Genomic DNA, 16972 nt, shown 5'->3' on the forward strand with positions numbered 1-16972 from the left:
ATGACTGCAAGTACCAAAACAACTCTGGGAGATGCAGCAGTTGCTTGAAAGGGATAGTATGTAAAGGCTCTCTCATTTATAGAAATGCTGTTTTCTTCAGAGGAGATGTGATCTGATGGCCTCTGCCTCTTTAAGAGTGTTCTGGGCTGTTGGTCTAGGGTGGCTGTTTTCTTCCTCTGTGGAGTGGTAGGTGATACAGGAGCAACTCTTCATCTTGAAAGCCTTTTGTAATTATTATTTTTTTTGAGGAAGGGATCAGCATCTGGAAACAGGCCAAATGAAACCTGGCCATGCAACTCAATTGACAGCGGCCACCCAGATTTGGGTGCAAAGTGAATGGTTCCATGCTGATACTTCAAATACATAGACTGTTGGAAAAGGTTACTTCTTGAAGTATCAGCTGAGGAAAGGGCCCACAGTCATTCTGTTACAGCCATTTGGCTGTAATGAGGCAGTAAATTCTGCTATGCTTTGCAGTCATATGTGCTGTCAAGGCTTTCTGTATTCACATGGTCAATAGAGACATGGGAGAAATTGTCAACAACTTTGGAAGCTTCTACAGAGACCTCACCAGCGACAGGCAACTCTTCTAAGTAAGACACATTGGGGGTGCTGTTGTGAAAACCATAGTAACAAAGACATAAGTTGTGCATTGTCACAAAACATTTCCATTTTTATTCTTGGAAATTGGGAACATATCTGGTGCTAAGGCAAGCCAGTGTGCAAGTGACCACTCAGAGAGTTCCAGGTGGGTATTTGATGCAAGTCGCATCTACTTCTTTTGTAATTTTTAACCAATACAGATTCCTTCTTTTTTCCAGTATCAGTGACTTTTCCCTTTGCTGTGTTATCAACAGTGCTATCTTTTAATTTCTGGCGAACAAAATATCATTTAACAGAAACCGAGACATCGGTGAGTATCAAACCATTGTGGCTGACACTGGTAGATGTACATTTGTTTGCTCAACAGATTGGACCAGAGAAGGGTGCTGTGCACTTGGCCATAGCTGCTGTCCTGAATGCTCTGTGGGCCAAGTGAGAGGGAAAGGTAATGCTCATGGGATCTCAGTATAAGAATGCTCATTAATTCAGAGAGATTTCCTGCTCCTGGTTGCCCTTATTTGCACATCTGGTCTTGATTTTGCAGTAATTTATACATATGTTTAACTTTAAAATATCAAATAAAGTACAGGCATTGATGAGTTCTTGGAGATGCTGCACATGCTTAATTTTTGCAGGAGAGAAAATTGTAGCAACTGCACAGTGCTTAGTGGTGGAATTGGTCAGAACATTTCAGAGTCATTTTGTTGGAGTTCTGGCATTTCTGAACGAAAAGATTTTTGCCTAGCCCTGCTTATCCGATGTTTCTCTGTATGCCCTTCATAGAATCATAGAATCATACAATGGTTTGGGTCTCTTGATTTCATCTTCCTTATTTGGAGATTTTAATCTGAGATTTTAATCTTTTAGGCACTTCACTACTGAATGTGCTGTTGATCTGGGAGCCAAATCTTGTATACTTAGCACGTTGCTGGACATTAAAAAATAACCTATGTAGGCAGTAATGTGAGCAGCCATAAAGGCAGCCTGGTTAGAAGGGGAAATTACTGAGCAAAAGATATTGTCTGCTCAAAAATACTGACAGAGAAAGGGCTGCCAGCCTGGAACTGCGAGCCTGGGGACTAACCTCATGAACCATAAAAAAAATCCTTGAAAAGTACAGCTGGCCTCTTTGAAGTGCAGCCGGGGTACCTAGAAACCAGAGATAGCCACAGATACCACTGACAGGAGCAAAACAAGGGACTGTAATGGCAATTTATTGTCCGAGAAGGCAGAAAAGAATCTGAAAAATATAATTGCTCTGAAGGAATGGAAAACAGTATCATCTATTGGCTGTAACAGGTGAAAAATAGAAATTAACAGCATCTGTCGACTGCTCAATGTCCTACTCCCTCTTATGTGTCTGTGACATAAAAAGGACTTAATTTTTACCCAAAATGGAGCCTTTCTCTTTCTGAGAACTTCCCAGTTGAATCCCACATGAACTTTCTATGAGCTCTTGGGCTCTTCCCAGGGACGCCTTGCTGAAACCAGAGTCTGTGATGCGCATCATTTTGGAAGTAGGACTCTGCCTGCTGTCTTATTGACTCTGTCTGTCCTCCCCTCTTTTGGGGATGGTTGGTCCCCTTCTGGGATCTGTTTGTTCTCCCCTTTTGGGATGGTTTGGCTACTTCCGAAATCTGTCTAATTCACTTCTTATCATTATATATGTTCATATAAGTAATCTATCATAAATATATCTGCTGTTATATTGTTGGTAAGTTTGCTTCATTAATGATAAGCTGTAGTAATCTGTAATAGTACATAGCTACTTCGCTGCTGCTGTTATTGGTTGTACTACAGTACTGATTGACGCTATTATTGATTGATACCATACTATTGATTGATACTATATTATTGATTGCTGATAGTAATTTGTAATAGCTTGATATATATTCATTCATATTCATTTTATTAATCATAGGTATGTTTGCTAGTGGCAATTTTTGTGGTAGTATACTTACTTGTGGTGATTTTTGTGGTATTTGTGGTAATCTGTAATAAAGTAGAGAAATTTAGAGGACAAAGCTTCCATGTCTTTGTGTATTACAGAATCCTACAAACCCACAGTCATGATCTCTCCACACCTGTAGGCCAGGTAGCCCTTTAGGTTGTGACAGTCAGGAATTGGCCTTTTGCTCTATGAGCTTAAAATCCTTGGTATGGTGGAGTCCTAGTCCAGAACTAGTACTTCAGTCCCCTGCAGGAAGACAAATAATACCTGGTACAACATTGCTGTGGCCATATCCTGACAGGCACAGTTGGCCATGCTTGGTGTTTGCAGACCTTCTGATTTAAGAGGACAGAAACAGCAAAAAGCTGTAGCTAGCACTGACTGGAGTCGCCACTGTGCATGCTCATGTACCATGTGGCTTGGGACGTGCCACTACACTACCCTGACTGTAGAGCTTGCAGGGGAGAGTGGGCTTGAGTCCCACCAGCTCAGGCCTGCCAGCATCCACACTTCACTTCTGCTCTGTTGGATTGAGCCTTCATCTATCATTGCTTGTGAAGGCAATCAGCAACCTTCAGCTTGCCAAAGTCCAAGAGAGCCCAGAAAAGAGGCTCATAAAAAATTCACAGAGACATCTTATGTGTTGAAAGGGTAGTTTGTACGCTGATGATTTCCAGCAAGGGAGGGGGCCAGAAGGAAGGTCACCATTTCAGATAGATGGTATGAGGCGCCTTTTTTTTTCCTTTTTAATAATCACCCCACCAATACTGCCTCAATAATGAAACCAGGTTAAGAAGGATGCTCAATCCTTAACGATTTTGAGGGGAAAGTGTCAAATGTTCTTATTGGGGGTTGAGAACCACATTGCTTTGGCGTCAGTAATTAATTTTGTGTGCCAAATGTAAACACACTTGTACTTTGTGACACTTCCTCATAAAGAAAAAAGCATCTGCATGTTATTTCTTTTATGGCATCCATGTGGTTCCAGTTATTTAATTTTTTTTTTGTTTTCTAGGTTATGTGGAAGTTACTAGTGGCCATGGTAAGGAAATCTTGTTATATTTCCAGTCTGAAGGCAACTAACTGGGGCCCATTGTTTTTAACTGTATTCGAAGAGTACATGTCTTAGTTGGTGTCCAAACTAAAATGGTCTTACAGCTCATTTCAGACAGAAGCTGTTTCCCTGGTGGTGGGTGTTACTTTCTGCTCAGAGATGTCCTTCTCTCCCAACATACCTTCTTCATGTGTCTACCCTCATGCAGAGATGCAAACTAGCCCCTCTTCTGGGGAAGCTGGACAGCTTGTCTTGTCGCTCTAGCATCATAGCTGGCAGTGGGAAATGATGTCTACTGCTACTAGGAAGCTGTGTACTTGAAGATTGTGCTTTAATCTGTAGGTCTCCGTTTATGATTTGGCAGAGGAGCTGCTTTTCTTTAAGTCTGCATAATTGGGGGGTTGTTTTAATTTTTTTAATTGCTGGGGGCTTTTGCCTAAAAATAACTCCTTACTGAAAACTAAAAACTCAGTAATTGAACTGTATATGCTACCAATGCGTGCTAGCAAATGCTTGGGCCTTGTGTGTTGATCTGTTTGCTGTCATTTTGGGGGGAATTCTGTTCACTATTAAGATCTAAAAGAGCCTGCACTAAAATAACCTGGTTTTTCCTTTCCTGAGAGCAGGAGGTGTGACAACAGGGGTGCTTCACTGTCTTAATTTGACAGCTGAAAGTGTGACTTGGCTTTCCTGTTTAATTTTTCACTCCTGCTTGGATAGGGTTTAAAAGGAAGCTGAAAAGGGCTTATTATCAACTACTCACAGCCATGAAATTAGGCTCATAGACATTTGGCAGTGCAACACAGGCTGATGGGGCAGTTTGGAAGGAAGGTTTAGAATATCTGCTGTCTCAACTCCCTGCAGAGAAATAGGGAAAAGATTGACATCCATTCCTCAAGTGACTACCATTGCTTAATTTTTTTTCATCATACTGATGACATAGGTCTTTTTATTTTATATGTCATCCATGAATCAGGATGCCAAACAATTGCTGTTCTGCATGGAGATACATTTCAGACACATTACTGATGTGCTAACAGATTAAGAAGCTTATGGTAAATCATCTTTCCTTCAAAGCTGGACTTTGGTATCCTCCATCTTCCTAGCCCTTCAGTTATCTCATCGGTTTTGGTGGGAGTAGCTCACTCAGGAACACACCACCAGCCTGTGAGACTAAGGTTGGAGGGACAACTGCAATGATGAAAGCTGGAGGGTAAGGAGAAGTTGGTGTTCAGTGTAATTTATATTTTTCCTTGTTCCTCTACAGAAATACACCGCAATGGCCTGCTTGGGAAAAAAGAAAGGTGTGAGCTTAAACAGATCTGTACCTGATGAAAACCATTACGCTGCATCTCTTAGAAAATGGGACTGTGTGAGATGAAGCCTGTTGTTTGCTAGCATCTTCTCACGTGTTCCAGGAGTGCAAAGTCAGACATTTTTTTATGCTACGTTGGTGGCTTTTTGACATATAACACTTTCTGTTGGGTTAGCAAGGAGGTTGTGCTGTTCTCTGCTTCTTCCAAGGATTTATCCATTTTGCAGTCCTCTTGCAATGAAATAGCTAAGAAGAAGAGGGAAGGGTTTATTCAGCAAAATTGATCTATTTGATTAAAATTATGGCTTTCAAGGAAAAAAAGAAGTCAAAACACCTCAAAACCTTCAGTTTCCCCAAAGAAACATCCCCTCTGATGCACTATTTAACAAAATAATCCTCTGTCGACTAAAACACAGCCTGACTTGAAACCATCCTCATCTGCTTCAGAACAGCAAATATTGAAGCATGGAGATCTGGCTTATACAAAATCCTGTGTCTGGCTGGGCTACTCAGACCAGCAGTTAAACCAGGTTTGAATGTTCAGTCTTATAGTAGTAAAATTTTAAATGGTATGTGAAGTGGGGAAATGCTAACAGATGATGATCAATTCTCACTTCTTGCTCCTAAACACTTGGAAGCTTGCTGGACTGAGTAAAAATCTAACATTGCAGATCCATTTTGGGAGGTAAAAAGCAGGCCCAATGCCATTTAAGTAATTTTCCCAGTAAGGCAGAGTGTTACAGTCCTGTCTATGATCAAGGACATACCCAAGGAATATGAGTATTGAGAACAAGGTATTAAGGTAGAAATGGAAGTCTCTTTAGGTTGGTATATTGTGTATAACAGTGAGTTTGCATGGGTGCAGCTGTGTTGGTTTAAGCAAGGAGCTTATGCACATAGGGGTACTCAGAAGAGTGATGTGAATTAACCAAAAGTGTGATCATTAAGAGTGCTAATAAAAACACATAAAATCTGTGCTTGGACAGCTATGTTCAGAAGCACAGTGCCCTTAACCTGCAGTAACTTCATAGATTAGAAATGGGGTCGTCTCCTTCACAGACAACATGAACCTCAAAAGTTTGATAATTGCTGGTTTCTTCTAGAACTTCTGGTTGCCTTGGCTTTGAGGAGTACTCTGAAACTGTCAGCAGCAGAGGGCCCTTAGCTTCCTTTGTAGAGCAGCATCCTTATTGCCAGAGAGAGTTGCATGTGCTTGGCTTTCTGTGAAATATTGTGAAAGCTTTGGACAGTTTATCGGTGTCAAATTTAGTTAATACAGCTGGGATTTATCTTCTGGGAAATGTACACCTTGGTATATCTAGAAACAGTCTTGACGAGTCATAGAATGTTCATACCTGGATTAGAAAAATTTATCATGTTACAGTTGGCTGGGTTGAGTAGTTTGGTTCAGCTGGATGTTATTCATATATCTGATCTCATTTTATGATGGTTTTCTGCTACCTCCTAGGAAGAAATAAAAAGATTATTCTTATTCTGAAAATGTGTAAATTAATGTTATTCTAGATGCAATGTGGTAGAGTTGCTTGGAGGTGTATAACTGATGTAACTTTGCTTGCAGTTACACGCATAGGCCTTGAGAGAACGCTAGACAACATACAGTGAACATTTGTATTGAGTGTTATTTGTCTGTGTTTTATGCTTTGAACAGATGGACCAGACCTGGCCTAACTCTTCCAGGTCTATGATATGGGCAGTGATGACTTTGCTTCTGTATCTCTCTCAGACACTTCCCCCTTCTACTACTGCATCATGCTGCACTGCAGGAAAACAGTAACAGTATGGCAAAGCTGAGGGCTGATCACAAATGAAGATAAACGTGTTTCCATTCATTTATGAAAAAAACATTGCTGTTTTATTCTCAGAGTAGGATGAAGCTTAATCACAAGGGAAGAGAAGTAATAAGAAAGTTCTTTCTGTAAGACAGTGATGCAGAAATTGTAAATTCTAGTTTATGGATTCCAGTTTACTGCTGCATTAATCATTCAGAAGTGATCTATATTTTGTTCCAAATATGCATCTAGGTTCAAAGTAAAGGTGGGTGCAGATCTGCAGGATGATATTTGCAGATGCAGATTTATACCATAAATGATTGGCCCAGACAAAATTACAGTGAATATCATTTTTTGCTACTATACTATGTTATTTTCTGTTTAAAAACATTGGATGAAATATCTCTCATTATACACATTTCTTGACAAATATTTTTTTCTTCCTTCTTCAAATCCTGAATAATGATGGCAACCAATGTTGATATATATCAAAAAGAGCAGTATTGGACATGACCAAAGTAGATGTATTACTAAGAATTTTATCCTGTATTTCTGTGCCAGAACTTCCAGTCAAGTCTGCGGGGGAACTCCACTTCCAGGATTGTCTTCTGGAAGATTTAAAGTGCCTTTTATACCCGGGGAGGAAAAGGTACTTTTCCACTTCCAGAGGAAAGCCTGTTAATATTTTTTCACTCATGTTTGGCCAAAAATAAACAGCAAAAGAAGTTTTTTCAAACTAAACTATTTGAATGAAAAGTAATAATAGATGGAAGTCACACATTTTGATTTGGAAATGTTACTCTGTTGACAGCTATGGGCTGGATTCTTTGCCCCATGTGTTCCCTGACACGCCACAGCTGCCGACCTACTCTGGGTGCTGTGGTGCAGCACGGAGCTTTCATGGGATGCCATATATCATGAAGTGCTGAACCAGGAGCTCTGTGAAGACAGGATGGCAAGGACCTGAAGAGCCTGCAGAGGAACTCTGGTGTCATTTTCAGATGTTTCACTTCTTGTAGGGAGAAAAATTCTCCCTTGTGTGGGAGAGAAGTGCTGCTTGAGAACCTCATCTTATTTAAACTGCTGCACTTTTTTGTCAAGAAGCTCTTCTGCTGAAAATTTCAGGCAGCCACATCCACGTTTTAGGGTGCTGTACTCAAGTATATGCTGCCAAGGCATACTCATTCCCACAGAAGACTCTGCTCTACTTCCTACAGCTTCTGATCTGCTTGTTTCAAACCTAGTCTGGATATTGCTATAGTCATTGCAACTCAGCGTTAAGTGTGGCTGAGAGTACAATATGGACAGAATGGCAATTCCAGCTCTTCACTTCCTTTCTATTTCCTGAATTTCTACCACTTCATATCGATTTGGCAGCTCTTTCTATGAAAGTCTGACAGAAAAAAGAGTCAATAGAATCCTTCAGTGTATTTGATTCTTATTTTCCTTATCCCCAGATGCTGGATGCAAACCAACAATGGGAAATAAAGGAAGCAACAGAGCGGGTCACTAAACCAGCTGAGTTTAAACCCTCGTGGATTAAGAAGCCAACTTTTCCAGATGAGGATAAGCATGTCCAGATGGGACATGCAACCATTTCAAAGGTTGGAGAGTTATTTTTTTTATTTCAATAATAATACAGTGACTCCAGTCAGTACTGTAGTGTAATGTTGAAACTGTTCCTTCACATTTTCAGAGTTCAGGTTGAACTAGTTATTCAGTACCATTAAATGTATTTGCTACAGGACCTTGACACACAATCTGCACCTGTATTCCCTTAAGTTTAAAGAAACAGTTTGTTTCTAAAAAAAAATGCGTGAAAGGACTGTAATGGCTGCATGAGGAAGGCAGCCAACATTTAGTATGAAATGTGAATGAACTTTTTAAAAAAATGTGTGGTTTCCAGTGAAATTGGAAGTTTGGTTCAGAATTTGTGCTCCCAACATGCTATACGGCGGGAGTAACTATGACTCTCTTTAAAATGGGATTATAGTTACTGACTGGGCTGAGCTGCAGAGGCCACACCTCCTCGCAGTCCCACCGGATGCCCTTCGGGGTAACTGAGTTGGCCTCTGCCCCACTGGGAGTTATGGTTACTTCCTCCCTATCGATAGGCTTCACCAACCTATTGATAGTATTCCTAATGGTGAAACGCAGTCCGGCATGATCCGTGTGTCATTGCCTGTCCCCAGCCCAAGGCTGGTAAAAGTTGGCAAAAGCTGGGTGACTCCTGAGGGTGGGTTGCTTAAGCTAGGACAACCCTCACATGGATTGTGACACACGGCTTTGTGATGTCGGGATGGAAGTGCCCTTTGTCGGAAGCTGTGCACACCGATAACACCTGTCTCGGTTACTGGAAAAGATACTCTGGCCGTTTCAGCACTCGAAGGAGATCCTGGATGAGACCCGATGGGATGCCTCCAGCCGTGTCGGCATGTGGAGAAGATTCCTGATGTCTGTTCTACGGTGAACCGTGATTAGGACTGTTAGAGGTGCTAACCGAATGTGACAGCCGATTGCTATTACCCTATGGTGACTATTGTAACTTTTGTAACTAAGCTTTGTGCCTTATCCACTTTGTAACATCTTTGTAACATTTAACCTTTATTAAAGGTTCGCGGGTAAAGAGGACTAAATGGGAATCTCGTAATGATTACTTTTTATAATGACGCTGTCACATACTGGATGTGACAATAGGTGGATGGGCCACCTTTACTTAACCCGGAATAGGGGCATGTCTCCAATGCATGCTCGATAAATAGCAGCACTGTTAAAACTCCAGATGTACAGTATGTGCATTTCTTTATTGCTCTGCACACCCTGCTATAGAATTCTTAACATTTCTTGTGGAGCAGAGCAAGCAGAAAAAGAAAAATCAATAAAAAGTTTTATAACGTGTGTTACATTTTCTATAAAATGAGTAGAAAACAGTATGCTGAATCAACTCTTGTTCCATCCTTCATGCTACTTAGTAACTCAGTTGGAAATTAAAAACCAGAAGCAAGTCTTGAATGTTTGTTATTTCCTTGCAGGCCTTAGCACTGCTAGGAACTGATGTGGCAACCAGAGAACATGTGAGTATATGTCTAAGTGCTTTGGGCTTTTTCCTAATTACTACTTTTTTAATCCAACTACTGCATAACCTTTGGAGCTGGTGCCAAAACTCCTTTGCATTTCTCACTAACCTTAAATACTACAGCTGAAAATTACTTGGTATCTGTTTCAGCTATTCCTTGCCAAGGTTGCCTCCCTCCACCTCATTTCTCTGGTTCATTCTTCCCACGCACGATTTCTGTGAACAGCCTGGAAATATCTGATTTTTTAAATTATTATTACAAGAGTAACTGCTAAAATTTCATATTCTCACATCAGTGAGAAACAGGAAAGAATACACCATGATCATGATTGCCCATATGAAAGGTACAGAAGCAAGGTACAAAGAGTAGGTCCATGCTGCTCCGTGGAGCACACTGCAGCTCCATGAGACAACTCAGATGATAACGTCTGTGCAGAACAATGTAGGCAGGACAATGTGGTCTGTAGAGAGCTGCAGGCTGCTGAAGCTGATATCCCCTCTAGCCCAAGGATAATTACCACAGCTCCCATTTTGCTCTGTGGGATTGGTGCTTAAGTGAGTGTTTTGCTCAGCACAGCAGCACATGTGTAGACATGACCTTGCAGTGGCTATACAAAGGAGTGGTTTTTAGAGTGGAGAGGTTCCTGGCTCCTCTGCTTGTGTCATCTCTATTTGTGCTGCACTAACTCAACTGTAAAGATCAAAATCCCAGAAAATCATGCTGTTAGCAAGCTGTAGTTTGTCCTCTTGGTAGCACTAGGGGCACTGACAGGGGTGCACGGAGGGCTGGGGAGCCAGGACCAGATAGCAGGGCTGGCAGGGCAGGTCTACGGGCAGCCAGGGTCAACTGAGAATGTTGCCAGACAAGGTCATGGTGAGGAGACAGCTCTGAGGGCAGGGTCTGGCCCAGTGACAGGAACCAGGGGCAGACACAGCCCAGTGACTGCCAGCCTGTCCATGGTGATGAAGGCAGACCCGAGTCGAGCTGGGCCATCAGCCTGCAGTGCAGGGTCCGGATCAGTGAGGTTCATGGCTTGGCACAGCTGCAATGCAACAGGAGATGGTCATATCTGTGTGTAGCTCAGGCAGGCACTTGGGGATATGGCCTGAGCTGAGATGGGTCCTGAGGGCAGGTGGGGTGGGGGGAGGCCTCCAGGAAGACTGGACAGGGCCAGTAAGGCCACTTCTGCCTGCAGTGCCCTGACGGCAGCTCCGCCCCCCAGAGGGATGTGTCATAGAATCATAGAATCGTTTTGGTTGGAAAGGACCTTTAACATCATCGAGTCCAACCACTAACCTAACACTACCAAGTTTACCACTAAATCATGTGCCTAAGCACCACATCTACACATCTTTTAAATACCTCCAGGAATGGTGACTCCACCACTTCCCTGGGCAGTCTGTTCCACTGCTTGACAACCCTTTCAGTGAATGATTTTTTCCTGATATCAAATCTAAACCTCCCCTGGTGAAACTTGAGGCCATTTCCTCTCATCCTATCACTTGTTACCTGGGAAAAGAGACCAACACCCTCCTCACTACAACCTTCTTTCAGGTACTTGTAGACAGCAATAAGGTCTCCCCTCAGCCTCCTTTTCTCTAGACTAAACAACCCCAGTTCCCTCAGCTGCTCCTCATAAGACTAGTTCTCCAGACCCTTCACCAGCTTTATGGCCCTTCTTTGGACTCTCTCCAGTACCTCAATGTCTTTCTTGTAGTGAGGGGCCCAAAACTGAACACAGTGTTTGAGGTGTGTCCTCCCTGCCCCCCAACCCCAATAAAGATCTGTCGAAAGGGGGATTTTCAGATGGCCCCTGAAGAGCCCTGAAGCCCCCCTATGAGGGGTTTACTCAGAAGCTTAGGTTTAGGCAGGGGTTGGTGCTGTGGGAGGGCCAGAGCCCAGAACCAGGACAGGTTTGCAGGGTAAGGCCTTGCACAGCCATGGGCTTGGCTCTGCAGTGCTGGCTCAGGGCTTGCGACAGCCTGAGGTAACTGGCAGGGTGCCACAGGGGCCAGCTGCTCCCAGGTGTCCTGGTTTGGATTAAAACAGACCAATTTTCCTTTCAGTGATTTTTATTTTCACAGAATCACAGAATCACAGAATCACAGAATCAGCTAGGTTGGAAGAGGCCTCTGGGATCATCAAGTCCAGCCTTTGACCTAACACCACTGTGTCAACTAGACTATGGCACTAAGTGCCACATCCAGTCTTTTCTTAAACACCTCCAGGGATGGTGATTCCACCACCTCCCTGGGTAGCCCATTCCAATGCCTAATAACCCTTTCTGTGAAGAAATTTTTCCTAATGTCCAACCTGAACCTCCCTGGCACAGCTTGAGGCTATGTCCTCTGGTTCTGTTGCTAGTTGCCTAGGAGAAGAGGCTGATCCCCACCCCGCTACAACCTCCTTTCAAGTAGTTGTAGAGAGCAATAAGGTCTCCCCTGAGCCTCCTTTTCTCCAGGCTAAACAATCCCAGTTCCCCCAGCTGCTCCTCATAGGACATACCCTCTAGACCCTTCACCAGCTTTGTTGCCCTCCTCTGGACTCACTCCAGCACCTCAATGTCTTTCTTGAAGTGAGGGGCCCAGAACTGGACACAGTACTCGGAGGCGTGGCCTCACCAGTGCCGAGTAGAGGGGGACAATTACTTCCCTAGTCTGTCTGGCCACACAATTCCTGAAACACACCAGGATGCTGTTTGCCTTCTTGTCCACCTGGGCACACTGCTGGCTCATGTTCAGCCAGCTGTCCACCAATAACCCCAGGTCCTTTTCCACCAGGATGCTTTCCAACCACTCTTCCCGCAGCCTGTAGCGCTGTATGGGGTTGTTATGGCCAAAGTGTAGGACCCGGCACTTGGCCTTGTTGAACTTCATACCATTGGTCTTGGCCCCTCTATCTAACCTGTCCAGATCCCGCTCCAGAGCCTTCCTACCCTCAGGCAGATCAACACTCCCACCCAACTTAGTGTCGTCCATGAATTTAGTGAAGGTGCACTCTATACTCTCATCCAGATCATCAATAAAGATATTAAACAGGACTGGGCCCAGTACTGAGCCCTGGGGGACACCACTAGTGACGGGACGCCAACTGGATGCAGTAGCGTTCATCACCACTCTCTGTGCCCGGCCATCCATCCAGTTCTTAACCCAGCGAAGAGTGCACCTGTCCAAGCTGTGGGCTGCCAGCTTATCCAGGAGAATGCTTTCAGCTAAGTTTCTTCTAAGTAACTGCACTTTCTGAAACTAACTGCATGTTTTGCAGACAGTGTCTGCTTATAGGACTGATAACACTCGAAGTTTATAGTTATCATCGAGGCACCAGTAGGGATGTTATGCAGAAAGGCTCTTGCTGTACTTATTCTTAGAGAAACCAAGGTCACCGCTAAATTCCTCACTGCTTAAGAGTGAAGAACCATAGAAGGGTCGCACCTGGAGGGAGGAGCGGACGGGAGTGACCCAAAATTGACTAACGAGGTATTCCATCCCATACATGTCATTCGCAGTATAAAGCAGGGGGATCACGAGGGTCTCGCTGCCTTCTTCTATGGCCGGTGACTGAAGAGGACTCTGTCCATTTTCCTGCTGCTCGCGATCCCGATCAGTGCATCCTTGAGTCCAGTTCCCTGGGCCTTCCTGGAGCCTGCCCTGCAGTGCCGGGGGTGACGTGACTGACACCAAGGGAGCTCGATCTTGGTTTTGTATATATTTGTATATATTTAATTACTTCCATTATTATTATTATACTATTTTTCATTATTATAGTTCATTAAAACTGTTCTAACTTTCCAACCCATAAATCTCTCTCCCTTTTCTCTTTCCCTTCCCCTTTTGGGCGGGGAGGAGGGTTAATAGAGAGTGTCTGGCACCTGTTTAATAGCCAGCCCAGCCTTAAACCCTGACACCAGGGGACCAGCAGCTGTGGGGGGTCCCCACGGGGGCAGCAGGGCAGAGGCCTCCCTGCCAGGCCCGTCTCACCTCCAGGCAGAAGTGAGGCCAGTGGAGGTTCTGGGGTAGTCCCAGTCCCAAGAACAAGGCACCACCCTGGGGACAAGGATGGGGATGGGCTGAGCCTAGGCCAGGCCAGCAGTGTGTGAATAGGGTTCAGGATCAGGCCTGGTGAGGGGAACCAAGGTCACACATAGCCCAGGGTGTGTCCCGGCAGGGCCACGGCAGAGCAGAGCTGAGCCGAGCCGTGGTCACGAGGGCAGGCCAGGGTGTGGGTCCACAGCCAGACACATCCACAGCTGTACCGCAGCTGGAGGCAGGCACACCTGCAATGCAGCCCAGGCAGAAAGCAAGGCCCATGGGCAGAGGGTGTGGGCCCCAGGTGAGACTGGTCAGGGCAAGGCCTGTCTCTGCACTCCGTGCCCTGTCTGGCCTTAGGAGGAATTTGGCCAGTATATATGCAGCTGTTTTATAAGGTTGAAACCTTTCCTTTCCCCCCAAGGAAACTCGTTGCTAGCATTAGTAGTAAATCACTGCCATCAGTTATATTTAAATACTTTTTACATTAAATATTTTAATGAGTCTAAAGACCAGAACTAATTCCCAGATATATCATAAATAGTGAGGTGTCAATAGACAAGCTGGTACCTTTTAGAATACTAGTCTCCAACCTAAAGTAAATTGTTTTATATTGCACCCATCTTTCTGCCAAGTCTTGACACCACATCTACAGAGCCAAACAAAGTGAATTAACAAATTCTCGGTTCTCTGCAGCAACTGGAGACAACAGTGACTGCATTAGCATAGTTTCTCTGCTGCCAGTTTCTCATGCCAAGCCCTGCTACCAACATATTTCATTGTGCTTCTTGCTCTCAGCTGTTGTCTACCAGTAGATATGACACTTAATTTGGGGAGGAGGCATGTTTTATAATGAACATCTACTAGGACGGGTATGAATTACCCACTAGTATAGTCTTGCTTTACAAAAAGTATAGGCCAGTCTTGAATACTGGCTTTACCTGATGGTTTGTATAACCTTTTTCTTCTTTTCACCATAATATCTGAGAACCACATAAGCATTTAATGTATTTATCCACAGAATTCCCCTGTGAATAAGGGGAGTACTATTATCCATATTGCAAACCTGCGAAATTAATGTGAGGCTTGAACTGACTGAACAACTTAGCCAAGCTCCAGACAGGAAATCTGTAGCACAGCTAGAAATGGAATCCTGACTCTTATCCAAGTGCATCTTGTCTACAAGCCCATCTCTCATCTGGCTGGACTGGTCTCCAGAAGAAGGAATTATTTCCTACAGCAGAGTCACTGCTATATTCACTTTAGCTGTCTCAAAACGGGAATAGCTGCTCATTCACATAGGCTAGCACAGCTCAAAGCTGTGCAGTCCTGAGTGTGCTGAAGTGGGGCTAAGACAGCCCAGTGCCCAGTGTACCCCAAGTCCCTGCCAGGGTACATGGTTGGGTGATCAGAGGAGGGTAAGCTGGCTTCTAAAGGAGCCTAAATCCTAAAAAGATTTTGAGGCAGCCTGTGAGGCAATTATCTGGCAGAGCTGCCTGATCAGTTCATGCAAGCATTACATAATGGTTTCACTACAAACTCTGCTGCCTTTGTGTCGGTTAGGCCCCTGTCCTTACCCTGCAATGGAAGAGCCATTTTCACTTGGCATTTTTGCTTCACTTTCACTTATGTGGTTCAACATCCAGTTAAGGGGCAGTAATTTCCAAACTCATTCCAGTACGACTATGCCCTTTGGCACCCAGTGATTTTTTTTTCAGTGTACTTCAGTTCATTGTGTCAGGTGTAGTGCTCTTAACATTACAAGTATAAGCTGATTATTTTTAATATTGGCAACATCCTTGAACTTCACTTCATCCAAATTCTCATGTGATCTCTCATTTAAATGGAGTAATTAAAATAATTTGGGTTTATTGAGACCCACAGGAGGACATTGTACAAATGTTTTTATATGAGTTGCCAGCAGCTCTTGTAATATGCTAATTTGGGAGAATTCAGGTTTTAACGTTTTTTCCCTTACACTGCCACAGTAGAGTGATATTTAAACAGCTTCTACAAACTAAGGCCTTGAGTTATCTCCAAATTGACAGCTGCAGGCTGAGGAGTGTGAATGAAAACTTGTCTGTGCTGCTGATGGCCAAAAAGTGCCAGAGTAAGGCTCTGCAAAATGCAGCAGCAATGAGAAAATCTTTCTCTCCCCACCCTCCAAGCTAGTCAGATTAGTTTCTCCAGCTGTCATGCTTGTGATTTCTGAGCATAAGCTTGCATGCACTGCTGTAATTTCTTTGTTTCATGTCACGATGTAGGGCTGCACCAAAGGACTTTCGATGCCTTGGTATTGCACACTGTCTTTCTCTAGTATGGACTTGGGGGTCTCTGTGAATTAGTCCAGCACTTGACAATGTTTGATTATATCCCAGTATCTGAAAGCCTTGAAAGCAGGTTAGTTATATGAAATACTCCAGTAGCAATTTACTATGGTGATAATTTTTTTTTTCTTAAAAAAGGTGTTGCTACGTGGTGTTCACAGCATGCCTTTGTCTTGCTACCCTACAAGCCCATCTACCTGTGGGCTACAAAGAGAAGACAGAAGTGTGGATTAAACTTCAAGCAGGTGAAAGTGAACGTTTGTGGTTTTGATCAAGGTATGTGAAACCTGGGCTGTATTCCATGTTCAGACACTGCACAGATGCCAGTCACTATGGTGGCAAACTCACCAAGTCAGACTATTTAACAGATTATTGATTTTGATGGTTGATCAGGTAGGCGTTTGTCTCAAAATTCAGAAACAGTTCCTTGTTTTCTGACCCCTCATCTATCATGACCAGATAACTAATATTCTTTCTGGTACTGCAGTAAGGCCAATTTTGCAATGTATCATAACACATCAGAAATAACGTTGGTTATGAAAGCTTCTCTAAGAAGGTAGAAGATAGAGGGAGCTGGTATATGAGCAAAGTGCTATGAAATTTCTTTGCTGTCTCCGAGTTGATTGAATTGCCCTTGGAAAGTGGGGGAATGATAAACAATGCATTCAGAGGAGGAATGACAGGACAGGAAACTCTTCAAGGACAAATTGTGGGGTAGAACAAGCGTAGCAGTCAACAGGACAAATGGCAAGGACACAGAAATGCTATGGATATGCAGAGCTGGTAAGGAACTGACTTCTAATGCTACCCGTACAGCTCTTTAAGTCATC

General features: G+C 43.6%; 1 protein-coding gene across 1 annotated transcript; it reads left to right on the plus strand.

Moving 5' to 3' along the window:
• Positions 1–16413, plus strand: ENOSF1 (enolase superfamily member 1). The gene is given in 15 exon segments (XM_068397193.1): positions 1–10; positions 478–593; positions 971–1048; positions 3570–3596; positions 4585–4663; positions 4876–4912; positions 5027–5093; positions 5340–5453; positions 6807–6859; positions 6966–7053; positions 8171–8317; positions 9746–9785; positions 15794–15945; positions 16133–16215; positions 16281–16413. Coding segments are annotated over 15 exon segments (1224 nt in total).
• The last annotated feature ends 559 nt before the right edge of the window (positions 16414–16972 follow it).

Source organism: Nyctibius grandis, chromosome 3 (assembly GCF_013368605.1).
Source record: "Nyctibius grandis isolate bNycGra1 chromosome 3, bNycGra1.pri, whole genome shotgun sequence".
Taxonomy (NCBI): Eukaryota; Metazoa; Chordata; class Aves; order Nyctibiiformes; family Nyctibiidae; genus Nyctibius; species Nyctibius grandis.